Source organism: Podarcis cretensis (assembly GCF_951804945.1).
Source record: "Podarcis cretensis genome assembly, chromosome: Z".
In the NCBI taxonomy this organism is placed as follows: domain Eukaryota; kingdom Metazoa; phylum Chordata; class Lepidosauria; order Squamata; family Lacertidae; genus Podarcis; species Podarcis cretensis.
In genome coordinates this window covers 660414-674940 of record NC_137184.1, presented here as the reverse complement: position 1 = coordinate 674940, position 14527 = coordinate 660414, and the positions used below count along the sequence as shown (strand labels likewise).

At 46.8% G+C, this 14527-nt stretch overlaps 1 protein-coding gene across 8 annotated transcripts in view; it reads right to left on the bottom strand.

Moving 5' to 3' along the window:
- Nucleotides 1–11826, bottom strand: part of DENND1A (DENN domain containing 1A) — a 279415-nt gene extending 267589 nt beyond the window's left edge. For all 8 annotated transcript variants that reach the window (XM_079961977.1, XM_079961981.1, XM_079961979.1 and 5 more), the window contains exon 1: nucleotides 11661–11826. In XM_079961977.1, the coding sequence (XP_079818103.1) occupies nucleotides 11661–11677 (17 nt within the window). In that variant the 5' untranslated portion in view covers nucleotides 11678–11826. The remainder of the gene's footprint in view (nucleotides 1–11660) is intronic.
- Nucleotides 11827–14527: the final 2701 nt, after the last annotated feature.

Here is a 14527-nt window from a genome sequence, read left to right as displayed (position 1 = left end):
TGGTGAAAACTGTTCAATTCTGCCAAGCCTATACAGGTAATTAAGAGTACATCCTTCCACCATGGTTTGCTGATGTCTCTCTTTAACTTTCTTTGTTTTCAGCTTGTTTTTAACTTTTTGCATGCTTTTATCATACAGTTTTATGTGGGGGCTTTTCTGTAATCCCGCTTCAATATATTTTTACAATATAGCGATATACAAATATTTAAATAAATAATAGGAAAAAATGGTTTTATCATGAATCCCGAATAAATAATAAAGTCTACAGTATGGTGCTTCCAAAGCCTGTGGACGGAGACTTTTGGTGACGAAGCCTTGCCTATGAAACTTCAGCCAAAGAAAAGTCCGTGGTCTTTTAAGGCAGCCTTGCATTTAGGGACTGGCCTGACAGCCACAGGAGACTGGGATGAGCTGCATGAGGGCAAATGAGGCAGGCTGGTGGTGGAGGAGGAATCAAGTGGCTGATCCATCGTCCGTGCCCAGCACAAAAGACCTCTCTTCCATGTCCAGTAATGAAATGCAGAAGGCTGCTTCAGGAGGGACGGGGGGCAGCCCCCAGCAGGATAGTAAAAAGGGTTTGCAGACTAGTAACTTTTATGGGCTTATTTACAAGGCTGCTTGAAGGTGCCAAAGGAATCCTACATCTTGGTGATGGGGGTGGGAGGTATAGTTCTTTACTTCTGCAACAAAAGCCCTAGGACGGGGAACTGAAATGGGCATCTTTCTTTCTAAACAATATCCATACTTTATTCAAATTTGGGGTTTAAAGGCTGTATAATGTTTGAAGCTTTACTAAAATTATATAATAGATTTTAAAAGAGAACTGAGCAAATTAATAGAAGATAAAACTATCAGTGGCTGCTAGCCACAATTGTTATGTTCCCCCTTCACTGTCAGCAGCAGTGGGCTTCTAAATACCAAGTGCTGAGAACCACAAGTGGGGAGAGTTCTGTTGCTGTCACTCAGGGCCATTGGCCTGATCCAGCCATTGGTCTTCCAATGTTCTTATTCACCTTGTTTCATGCCATGCTTCTTGACACAGGAAGGCAGGCTAACCTCGTGAACTCTCTGGACTTGCAGTTGGGTATCTTCTTCCAAATGCACCCTGAGCAGACATAGAAGAGTAATACAGTGGCACCTCGGGTTAAGAACTTAATTTGTTCTGGAGGTCTGTTCTTAACCTGAAGCACCACTTTAGCTAATGGGGCCTCCCGCTGCTGCCGCACCGCCAGAGCACGATTTCTGTTCTCATCCTGAAGCAAAGTTCTTAACCCGAGGTACTATTTCTGGGTTAGCGGAGTCTGTAACCTGAAGCGTATGTAACCTGAAGTGGATGTAACCCGAGGTACCGCTGTACTGGCTATGAGAACCAAGTATCAAATCTTAACAACATTCAAGTATGAATTTAGGACAGTGATCCAAGGTACCCTTGCACCAAACAGAGAGCTAGAGAGAAACCAAGTTCTTAAGCACAAATCCTGCACTTAGTGAGGGGGGTTAGTTTATAAGTGCAAACAAGAACAACCAGGCAGCTGGGATTCATCCAGTCTTAGCTGAAAAGGGCTGTGTGTTGTAGCTCTAATTTCAGTCTTGTTGGGCTGCCTCTGATATTCACTGAATATTTTGGAACCCAGGTAAGACTGGAACCCAAATAATGCAGGTTCCCCAGCAACAGCAGACACAGGCAAGTCTTATTCTTTTTGAACCGATTAACACTTTCCCTTGAGAAGCTATGTAGAGCCTTCCTGGGTGACACCTGAAGTGAAAAAATAGGTCAATTTCGCTCAGCTCCTGCCACTATTGCCTGAAAAAGCAGCAGACTACAGTTACGCAGCAAGGAAGATGCTGAAAATGTTTTGGGAATGAAATGAAGAAGGAAATGGTGGGAGAAGTAACGCTGGCCGTGGTGAGCAAGGCTGATGGGAAGTGGAATCCAGAAGAACCCGATTCCCCGGCTTCTACAAAGGGGAAAAATTCAGCTGCAGCACACTGTCAAGAAACAGTTCGTCTGCCATTTGCTTTTAATATACTTTGGCCCTCTAAAGCGCACTGTCATATATATTTAAAAGTGCTGAGTTTGCTATCCATCTTTCAAAGCCTTGGCTAGGAACCTTGCTCAAACACTAGATTCCGGATTTCAGCAGCATTCTATTCGATGTTGATTTAAGTCTGGGGTGAAGAGCCTGTGGCCTTTGGGCCTAATTAGGTCTGCACAGGTCCTACTTTGACCCACAAGACCCTCTACCCCAAGGGCAAACTCACCTGCTCCACACCTAACATCATATATGATGTCAGGCACATAAGGAAAAGGAAAAGGGACAACTAGGAGCTAATAGTGAGTTCCTGGTTATTTCTTTTCAGGTAGAGCTCAGTGACTGACTGCACCAGTCAGCTGACAGAGCCACTGCACTAAGGTGTTCCTCACTGGGAGCTTCCTAGAACAGCCCAGGGGGATCACTGTCAGCAGCTGATCAGCGCTATCAGAAACCTGTGCTCCATGCATCTGCAGGCACAGTTTGGATTTGAACTGCACCTGCAACCTGACTTTTAAGAACATGAAAACAGCCCGCTAAATGAGGTCAGTGGCTCATGTAGTCCAGCATCCCTTTTTCCACAGTGGTCAACTGGATGCCTGTGAGAAACCAGAGATCAGAATTCTGAAGAGCATTCTCCTCTTCTGTGGTTTCTAGCCATCGGCATTTGGAAGCTTTGCTGGCTCTAACTGTGGACAGAGCATATCCATTGTGGCCAGGAGCCGCCACTCCTCCTCCTCCTCCTCCTCCATGAATTTGTCCAATCCTCTTTTAAAGCCACCCATGTTGGTGTCCATCACTGCCTCCTGGGAGACCAAGTTCTACTGTTTGACTATGCATTGCATGGACAAGGACTCTCTTTTATCCGTCATGAAACTTCCAACATTCAGCTTCATGGGATGTCCATTAGTTCTAGCGTTACAAGAGAGGAAGAAAAACGTTTCTCCATCCACTATCTCCATGCCATGCATAATTTTATAAACGTCTATCATGTTTCCTCTTGCTTGCCTTTTTAGTATAGAGTCTCCACCTGACTTTAGTTTAAAGGGACCTGCTATTACCTACAGTAAGAGCCCCTCTGAACTTTGGCAGGCGGGAGGGAGCGTACAGGGGAAGAGCAATAAGGATCCAACGCCCACTCAGTATACTGCTTTCTAGGTGGACCTCCTCACAGCATGGTTTATATCATATTATTAAAACAAAGAGCATCAGTACCCTCGTACCTATGGAACCGCCTCTTCTGGTATGCCCCACGGAGGACCTTACGGTCTGCTAACAACAACACCTTGAAGATCCCGGGCCCCAGGGAAATTAGACTGGCCTCAACTAGAGCCAGGGCCTTTTTGGCCATGGCCCCGGCCTGGTGGAATGCTCTCCCACAATAAACCAGGGCCCTGTGGGATTTGACATCTTTCTGCAAGACGGAGCTGTTCCGCCAAGCCTTTGGGCAGGATGCCGTGTGACTTACTTTCCTTTGTATAAAACAAGCCCAAAGGAGGCCCCCAATTCGCTCACGGGTCCTTGTATGATCAGTGGAAACAGTCGGTCTTGGCAAGCACTAACCACTCTCAGTGTCAACCTGATAATTGCCACCTGCCCAGATTTTAACTTGTCTGAATTAATTTTAAGATGCATTTTAATTAATTGATGTCTGTTTTTATGCATATTGTGTTGTTTTGTGATGTTAGCCACTCTGAGCCCAGCCTCGACCAGGGAGGGCAGGATACAAACAATATTATTATTATTATTATTATTATTATTATTATTATTATTATTATTAATATTACTACCGGTTACTTAGGAGATCACTTTACCCCACGGATGCCCAAGCAACCACTTCAATCAGCAGAATTGGCACTACTACAGTTGCCACATAATACCATTCAGCATTTTTAATAACTCAAATTTTTAGTGTGGCCACACCAACACTTGGAACTCCCTGCCTACTGAGACCAAGCAGGTGTCATCACTTTGTAGACTGCTTTGAGCTTTTTTACGAACAAATTGTGTATAATTTTTTTGAAATAAAATGAATGAAATTACACAAAGCTGCAGATGGGAGCAAGAACCCCTTTTTTGCTTCCCCTCCCCTCTGCTCAGGGCAGGGTGGTTCTTCAGAAGTCCCTATGGTGCCAAACTGTGGAAGGGCTGGGTTACTGCTAACACATTCTAATTCTGAGCATCCAAGATTGTTAAGGGATCTAGCACAAGATGCTGTGAACAGCCGACTCGCGTTACTAGCGCTCTCAAGTATCACCTGTTAATTTAAAGATTCTATTTACAAGCCTGGTCAGCTTTCATGGTTGTCTTTAAAGGCACAGCTGGTCAGGCCCACGCTTCCCAGTGTTGAATTTAGGTTGAGTAAATAATTCACTGGCCACAGCATTCCTTGCTCTGGTCCAGCTTCTCCTTTCCACAAGTCTATGCTGGAAACAAGGAAATAACTAAAGACCTGCAGTAAAATATGTCAAAATAAAGTGAGAATAAACTCAGCCCCACCCACCCCGTTATCTTACTCATTGTAACCTGCGGTCCCAGCCTCCCCACTCTCATTCAGGGATCTCAGGCCCTCGGGAGTCATGGGGGTGGTCTGCGTGCAAGGAGCTGAAGGTGACAAGGGGGGGTGTAAGAGGGGGCCACAGAATAAGGGGAGGAGGAGTCACTGATATTGGGGGTGATCTGTATGTAAGGGGGAGAAAAGCAGGGGAGGGGGGAAGGAAAAAGGGGGTTAAGATGAAAATGAAGATGCAAAGGAGTTTTTGCAAAAGAGGAGGCGGCCAGAGAATGGGGTCAAGATTAAAGTAGGGGTACAAAAGTGTCTGCAGGAATAGGAAGGGATGGTGGCTTCATAACTGGGCAGAAGGGGTGATTAGTTGCAATGTGTGGAATGTGCAGGTTATCATGGGGTGGCGTGTTTGCAGGGGGGTGCAGAAAAAGTGCTGTCTTCACCTGCCAACCCCCTCTCTCTCACGGATTCCTTCTCACAGGACAGTTGGTATTAAATGGCCTGTGGTGCAGAAAGGCGTAATCTGTTACCAATTTCACATTCTGAGATTTCACATATCTCTCGTAACAGTTTACATAGCCCTTGACCTCTCAATCCAAATATCTTGTTTTAATTGCTAGATTGTTTTAATGAGATTGTTTTATTGCATATTTTAATTACTGATATTATAGTCGAATGTTTGTGTAACTAGTTTTTATACTTTGTAAATCACTTAGAAGTCTGTTTTGGCATTGAGCAGTATCTAAATCAACATAAAAAACCCAACAGCATAGCATTTCCAAACTACCGTCTTTTCCAGAGATGAACATCTCACTCTGCCCATTGCTAAACATTATATTCTCACAAGCTATGCTATATTTTACTGCTCTGATGTGGCTTCCTCCTTCTCCCCACCACAGTTGAAAACAAATTGAGCAATATCCAAGAAAACGAATGACCCACCCATGTATTTTTCAGACATAAGAAAAAGTGTTCAGTCTTCCCTCACAGTGCCCCTGCTTGGCCACAGATCCTTACTTCCTGTTGAACTTTATTTCTTAACAAAAATCAATTAGCAGCACAAACCTGGCTTAAGGGCACTTGCCCAAATTAACCCGTAACAATTCACCATGCCGCTCCATAAGCACCTCAGATGCCATGGCAACAGCCCCCCGCCCCCAATATACAGGTCCTGGGGGTGGAACCACACTCTTAATGCCAAAGTTGAAGTGCTCAAGTCACAGCAGATGGACAGTGCACGTCACGAACAGCAAGCAGGTTCACAAATAACCCAAGCTGCACTGCAGGGATGAGATATGGATCTGAATCTTCAAGCTAGCCAGGCCATGCATCAAATTTAAACTGAAGTTACAGTATGACCCAATACATCAGTCTTCAACTAGCAAGGGCCCTCCAGATGCTATGGGCTACAATTTCCATCAGCACCAGCATATATGGCAATGCTCCCTCGTCAAATAATGATGCTAGCTAGGGATGATGGGATTTGTAGTCAAAAAATCTAGAAGGTGCCAGGTTGGTCGCACTTCATTATAGTAGCTCACAAGTATGCAGCAAAGGTTGCGCTCCACTGTGCACACGAAGGTGAAAAGGCAGTGCCAATTCAGAATGCAGAGGTTTGTCTCCTAGCTGCTGTCTGGGGCAGGAATAGCCCAACATGGGACCCTCCAGATACTGGCTACTAGTTATGGTGGCAATAGTAGCTCCTATATCAGAGGCATTATGCCTCCATGCACCACTTGCTGCAGATCATGAAGGGAAGAGCTCATGTCCTGCTTGCAGGTTTCCCATAAGAATGTGACTGGCCACCATGAGAACACAACACTGCACAAAATGGGCCCTTGGTCTGATTCACAAGGGCTGCTCTTAAGTTCTAGTCTTGCTGGACTCCAGCTTATTTAAGTTCCATGCAACATGGACAATGAAAGGTGTAGTCTAGCAGCATCCAGAGCGCAGCATCCACACTGGCTAACCCTGGTCTGGGGACTTATATCTGCCCCCCTCTGATTCAGCACCCGGGACTTAACCAGGAAAACAGGATCTTGGATCTCAGCAATTCTCTGAAATCACAACTCAATGACTCCTTCTCTCAAACTTCTGCTCATCTGTCCCGCTAAATGATCCTTTCTTTGAGTTCCTCTTGAGAGAAGAAATTCTGAACTGGCCAGGACTCTGAAGACACAGAGAAATTAGGTTTAGGGGCCTCTGAAAAACCACCTCCAGATAGCAAAAGCGAAAGAGAATCAAACAGAAGCCAAAGGAACAACACGATGACACATGGAACAACATAGGCTGTTGAAATCACCAAAAACTTGCGGTACATTTTTCAGGCAATTCTATTATTCCCAGCTTTAAGTAGCCCAAGTTAGTCAACCCATAAAATTTGCTTAAGCTATTTATAATCCTCAGTATCCTGACACAGTGAAATTTAATATGGGTCTCATGTCTTAGTCAGTCCCAGAGTTCTCATAGCCCTTAAGTGTTAATAAATCTGGGGGTCTGAACACAAGTGGAGGGAGTAAGCAGTTCTGTGAGGCTGAGCAGAAACTCAAGCTCCCAGTTGCCTTATTAACACTTTTTGTTTCCCTTTGCAATCTAAAAAACAAGTGTGTTGGGGGTAATTTACGGAAAGATTTTTGGCCCCTCGCAGAGCACAAGTGCCAGTTCTTACAGTTTGAGGATCTTCCGCATTTTACAATCATTCTCAGCAAGAACATCTCCTTGCCTCTGGTTTCTGGACAATCATTAACTGCCCATCCAGAAGCGACCTCTCTACACAGTAAAGAGTGGAAAGCTTGTTTTTTCCCTCGAAAGATTGGAGATATAAAGGAAGTTGCACGATCCCTCTGTCATTGAACAGAACTTGGATTGGAGTAGCCTATGTAAGACTCCAAGATTCACAGATGCTCTTCCAGAGATTTTCCAGTGGCTACAGAATGGCTAATCTGTGTGGTTGAAGATTACAGAAAACCACTTCACAGTGTGGTTTCAAACTTCCTAATCCAGCCAAGATATTTCTAGGAGGAGTGAGCCCACAGCATTATAATGGATTATAAGCACTCACTTCTCCCCTGTACCAAAAGGCATATTTTCTGACCCCTACTATATTTGTTTAGGACACAGGCGGTTTCTAAAGACAGCCAATCTACAAACCTTTTATAGCTTTCAAGGTCAAGCTACGACCACAAGAGCAACCAGGGAACCATGATACTGGCAGCACAGACTGTAAATTCTTGTTATGACCGAAGAAAAGTCCACTAGCTAAGGAACCGATTGTCTAACACTGCCCCAGCTACTATTTCTAGGTAGATTTCAAATATTGTCCCACAGAGAGTGCCTGATGCCCTAGGAACTTTCCTGACTTGCTCAGTTATGTTAGTGGAGAGAAATGTAGGTGTGTGCAGGTATACACAGGTGTACACACAATTTCCCATATATAGCAGAACAGATGCAACAGTCCCCAAAGATGTTACCTTTCTTTTTCGTGATTTTCAGCCCACTGCTAACACAGGGAACATGCTGTCTACACCAAGCAGATCTTGAGAGGGCGGACTGCTATGAAATTTAGCAACTAATATAAATGGCACAAACTTCTAGACCTGCTTTCCCGCTGCTGATGCCACCCAGATGTTTGAACTACATCAACCCCAGCCAGCACAGATGTGCTGCTAAGGATTAATAAATGCTGTAGTCAAAAACAGTTGAAGTGCACCAAGTAAGAGAAGGCTGCTCAAGACCACAGTCAATCAATTCAGACTGACTTACCAGCAACAGCTAATAGCGCATGAAACTGATTGGCAGGACTCTGGAAACTGATTGGCAGAAGACAAGCCCAAACCTGCACTTTAATAAGAGTATCCCATTTTTGTTCCTACAAACAGCCATGGCTACTTCCAGGTCAATTTCATCTGATCACTCTGGAGGAGTGGAGAGGCTGGATAAACTATCTGGCTGCTCCAGACAACTCAAGCCAAGCTGGAGAAGTAAAGCTGTAAACTGTAGATAAAAATTTTCTCCCAGCTCCCATTTTTGCAAAAGCAATTTATCAAAGCCAGCAGAATCAAACTTCCAGACAGTGGCTGCACACACAGCCAAAGAAAGTCCTGCAAGATCCTAGGTGTATGTGGAAGTCTCAAGGATCCTGAAGACCAGAACATTAGCAATTTTCTCTCCCCTCCGCTCATCCAAACCCTATGGAGTTTAGGAAGAAGAACCCACCCAATGAAGATTAGCTGGATGAGAATGAGAAACAGGTCATTCTGCTAAAGCAGCTCCTTCCCCCACTTTCTTGCCTGCTGGCGAAGCCTATGTCACCTGAATGCTAGCAGAAGCCACTTTTGCCACCCTTCTGGTGTCACCTTTTCTCTTCTTTCAAAACCATCTGTCAGGGGCTCAGGGAAGAGAGGAGATGGAGAGCGAAGGGGAAGAATCCGAGGGGAGCGTAGGAGAAGAGGACAGTGGACCGAGGGATTCCATGAGCCTCTCCAGCGAATCGGCAGATTCACAGAAGGGGGCACCAGTGGCCAGGGGTAGGGGGTTCCCAAGGGGAACGCCCCAGGAGCAAGGGGGCAGCAGGGACTCCCAGAGCAGTAGCTGGAAATCAGGACCAGCTTCCCCACCAGAGCAGAGTGGGGGGGAAGAGTCCCAAGGATCGGGGCCAGTGCATTCCCCACAGGGAGAGAAGATAAGGCAGGGCTGACCACGCCTCCATCAGAAAGTCGGACAACGGAGCAGAGGTCAGATCCGGCCAGTGTCCCGGAAGAGGGAAGCAGTGACCGAAGTACTGTAATGGTTAGGAGAAAGGTCACTGGGCTGGCGCGAGAGGCAAGTTCAAATGTACAGGAGCGCGGGACAGCAGAGAATGAGGATTGGGAACCGGGTCCTAAAGCCCGCAGGAGGCAGGGGGAGGAGCTAAGCGACTCAGCGTCGGAAGAGTCCAGAAAGGGCAATGCCCCAGCGGGCAGGAGGACCCAGAGGAGGAGAGAGCAGCGTAAAAGGTGGAGCAGAGCTAGGATCTTAAACTGGTGTCATAGGGGAGGAGACTCAGACGGGACTTCGCCGATCTAGGGTTTAAGACGTAGGGCTGCACGCTGTGGCTTTGAAATGGAAACTGAACTTCAATAAAGACTTTTGTACATTACTACAGCCTAGCGTTGGTCCTCTGTGAGCTGGGACCTAGAGGCAGCTCTGACACCATCCATTTGTGCAAATGCTCAGAATGTGACAGGAGCCTTTCCCAGGGCAATGAAGCTCCTTGACCAGCCAGCTTGCCCTGCTCCTGCCTCTTCAGGGTTTGTTGGCATGAAAGAAGAAATGCAGGAGGGGGCAGGAACACAAAGACACATCCCCATTCACTCAGTGAAGGTTGTGCAGCACCTCAGGTACATCACATGCACTTCCCATGAAACACTTTATACAAAGGGTGGGGAGCGCAGCATCTGGAACTTTGGAAGACAGACAGACATCTGCATCAGCCGCTGCTTTGCAACTTGAATTTAAGACACAAACATGTGTAAACACAACTAAGCAGGTAAAATCACCAAATTCTGAAAGAGTTATCTCTAATGCTAACTCCAAAAAATAGGTACTCCCTATTTATCTATTAGCAGAGAGAATATTTTATCTCTGCTGATCACGTGTATGTCCACACATACATAAAGAAAACAGCTTCAGGTAGGTAACCGTGTTGGTCTGACGCAGTCGAATATATAAAAAAATTGTCCAGTAGCACCTTAGAGACCAACTAGGTTAGTTCTAGTTATAAGCTTTTGTGTGCATGAACACTTCTTCAGATACACTGAAACAGAAGTCACCAGACCCATATATATATAGTGGGAGGATGGAGTGGGGTTTTTCCCAGAAGGGTGGTAGGAGATGGGTGACTGACTCAATGGGTATGGTCAACCTGTGGAGGAATGTTAATTAATGACTGCAATTAGTCCTACAGGAAAAAGCAAGGGATAGTATGCAGATGACCATAGCTTTAGCAGTGTCAACAGGTTCACCATACCCATTGAGTCAATCACCCACCTCCTACCGCCCTTCTGGGAAAAACCCCACTCCATCCTCCCACTATATATATGGGTCTGGTGACTTCTGTTTCAGTGTATCTGAAGAAGTGTGCATGCACACGAAAGCTTATATCAACAAACAACTTAAGAGGTGGTCTCTTAAGGTGCTACTGGGCAATTTTTTTAATTTTTTTGTTTATAAAGAAAACATTCCTTCATATTTAACAAAACATGGTGGGATGGGAGGAAGCGGTGCAGTCACATACATACACCCAAAAACACATTTTTGACTCTCTACACACTTTCAAAGAGGAGGATAAGCCTGTCTCCTCTTCCTACACATTATGGATGATTCTCTCTTTACAAACACGGAAAGACGTCTCCCAAAGCAAGATGCAAGTGAGAAAAACCACAGATATTTGCAGTGCCCTGGGTCACTCATTGCATGAGGAGTTGCCTAAATAGGACACCTAGAAAGACAGGGCAGGGTGGAGTCAGAAGAACTGAAATAAATGGGTTTTCTGAGGTTTTCTTCAAGAGGGCAGGTGCACTTAAACATGACCCCCGCACACTGCTGCTTCGGTGTGGGTGTCTCTTGCCCATTCAGTGGGTTTCCCAGGAAGGGGAGAGAAGACCCCCTCCCCCCCCGCCCCACATGCTCTCTATATAATACACATATACACCCACCGTGCCCCCAGGGGCACACACTCCCGGGGGGAGGGGCAGCTCCCAGGTTGAGGGGGGCTTCTCCTCATTCGCTCCGGGGGAGAATTATTATTATTATTATTATTATTATTATTATTACGGTATTACTATTACTCCTCCTCCTCAAAAGGGGGTTCTGAGTTTTCCTTCCAGAGGGTCGCTGGACTCCCACGCCAACCCACCTGCCCCCCTGCTGCGAGCGCCCCTCGCCCATTATGTGGGTTTCCCAAGACCGCCCCCTCCCCACATACTCCCCGCTATAGAGACAGACAGACAGACAGACAGACAGAGGGATGGAAGGATCTCTCCCCCCCCCCGCGCGCGCGCGCACCCTGCCCCTCCCCCACACAGGGGCGCGCTCCCGTCCCGGGGGGCTCCGGGGGGCTCCTGCTCCTCCTCCTCACTCACTTAATGCGGGACCCCATGGTCTGTAAGGGGCCGCATGGGCTCCGGGCAAGGCGGGCGGTGGGACTTCCGGGGTCTGGCCGGTCTCGGTCACTCCATCCCGCCCGGGCGCCGGGCTGAGTCCGGAGCGCGACCGGCCGACGGACCGAGGCGAGCAGGCGGGCGAGCACGGAGGGGGCGGCGGGCCGGATGCGCTTTGGCGCGGGGCACGCCGGGAGTTGTAGTCCCGCCATGCCGGAAGCCGGAGGCCAACCCGCCTCGCCTCCTTTTCAAGCGGCGGCGGCCGGCGCGGCTCGTGTGCCATTGGCCCCGCGGGGACGACGCCCGCTTCGCCGGCGCGCAAGCGTTCCCCTGGGCATGTGCAAAGTGCGCTTAGGTTTCCCGGGGGGGGGGGTATTTCAAGGGTACGCAGCGCCAGCAGCTTCCCCCCACCCCCAAATAAATAAATAAATAAATAAATAAGGAATTGTGGTCCTGGCTGTAACAACTTCATGGTGAGCGCAGGCACCGTTTTTCCTTAAAAAAGAAGAAAAAGAGTACTGCTTATAATAACAATTCCCGCTCTGCCGCTGAATAAACTACCCTGTTTTGCTGCTTCTCCAGCCCATAATAATGAGTTTAACCTCGCCATAACCAGAAACGATCCCAAGTCAAGGATTCTGTGTGTTGACGCCCGCTTCGCCTGCGCGCAAGCGTTCCCCTGAGCATGTGCAAAGTGCGCTTAGGTTTCCCGGGCGTATTTCAAGGATACGCGGCACCAGCAGCCCCCCCCCTCGGTCAAGGATTCCGTGTGTGTGTGTCAGTGTGTGTATATAGATAATAAGATTTGTATACCACCCTTCATCCGTGGATCCCACTCAGCGACTGTGAACCAAGAAGGGCTCCCTTTCACCCAAGGAAGTAGTGTTCACCTGGAAGAACGTGCAGAAAAATCGGAGATGGGGAAACAACATTTTGTGTTCGAGCATCCTTGAACATTATTTATTTATTTATACACTGCCTTTTTCTCTAAGGAGACTCATGGTAACTTACAGGTAAAAATAACTGCTAAAAACTGGGGGGGGGGCAATCATCAAAATACAAATAAACATGGATAGAATTAAAGCTGCATATATGCATGTGGATAATTACAATAAAAACAGCACAGAACCAGCCCTTTCAGTAACAGCAGCCAGTTCCCAAAAGCCTGCTGGATCAAGAAGTTATTTGCCAGTCTGGCTTCCTAGGCAGGGAGTTCCAAAGCTGTCTGGGAGCTGCCACCACTGAGAAGGCCCTCTCCCTCTTGTATAGGGATCTGCTGTTGAGTAATGTATGTTTGTTGAGTTTTGTTTATTCGTTCACAAAGTCCGCTTTTGTTTTGAAACCCGGAGGTAAGGAGTCTGGGTGCATTTTCTTTGTGGAATGAAATGTTAAAAATGGTACAGTGGTACCTCGGGTTAAGTACTTAATTCGTTCCGGAGGTCCGTTCTTAACCTGAAACTGTTCTTAACTTGAAGCACCACTTTAGCTAATGGGGCCTTCTGCTGCCACCGTGCTGCCAGAGCACGCTTTCTGTTCTCATCCTGAAGCAAAGTTCTTAACCCGAGGTACTATTTCTGGGTTAGCGGAGTCTGTAACCTGAAGCATCTGTAACCTGAAGCGTCTGTAACCCAAGGTACCACTGTATGTTGTTGCTGTTGTTGTTGTTTTAAAAAAAGCTCTTGGTACTTTCAGGGCGCTGGAGAAGAGACGTGCCCATTTCCCTCCCCAAGATTTCCCTTTTGCCACTGTCAGCCTTCTCAGGAGTATGGCAGCTATAAGTGACCTACCCCTCACATCTGAACAGCATATAGGCCAGGCTCCTATAGCAGTGCAGTCGTACCTTGGATCCCGAACATCTTGCAAGTTGAACATTTTGGCTCTCGAATGCCGCAAACCCAGAAGTGAATGTTCCAGTTTGTGAACGCTCTTTGGAACCCGGGGCTTCCACAACTTCCGATTAGCTGCAGGAAGCCGCACCTTGGTTTCCAAACGTTTTGGAATTCGAATGGACTTCTGGAAAGGATTCCATTCGACTTCCGAGGTACCACTGTACCAGAAACTTTCTTGTGGGAAACAGCATATAAGGAAAATCAATCAATTGTTGCTGTTCTCTGAGCATGTGCAGAGTGCTTTTTTTTTCTCCGACAAGAAGCAGCTTTTGAAACTAACTCATGGGACTTCCGCCTGTTGCAAAGTCATCATTGCCATTTCTGCAGTAAAAACTTGTGCTGCATTTTTGCAAGGGCATCCACACCAGAAGCCACTGCAAGAGCCAGCGCCCTGCAGATTAGACAAGAGTTCCCATGTGCTAATGCAGCTGTGTATGCGCTCCCATTCGCTCTGCATCCAGTGCGCCCCTGCTGGTTTGGGAAGTGGTATGCACACCCCGAAAGCCACAATCCACCACCTATACTATAGTTTCGTATGAAAGGCTGTGTTTTGGTGTGTGTTTCCCTAAACCCAGTTCAACATTTACTTAAAAGTCCCACTCAGTGCAATGGGGCTTACTCCAAAGTAAGTGTACAGGACTGGAACTAAAAAGTTCAAACCAGCATTTTGAATTGGCCTTTTAAAATAACATTTTTGTTTCTTTCTTAGGGCAACAAATGAATCAATAAAAATGCAAGTGGTACTTTTTAAAAAAATTAAAAATAGCAGATGGTCTGCCTGGAGGATTAGGGAAAGGGAAAGATTGACAGATGAACCCAGTGTGTTCACTTTGCTGATATGTGTGCCTGTCATTCAAATTATGAGAGCTATGGAAAGCCAAGCTTGCTCCATTGCTACAGTATCTGAGGCAAGTCCTCTTTTTATGTTGTGTTTGTCTTCTTTGTGCTCTGTTTTTGCCA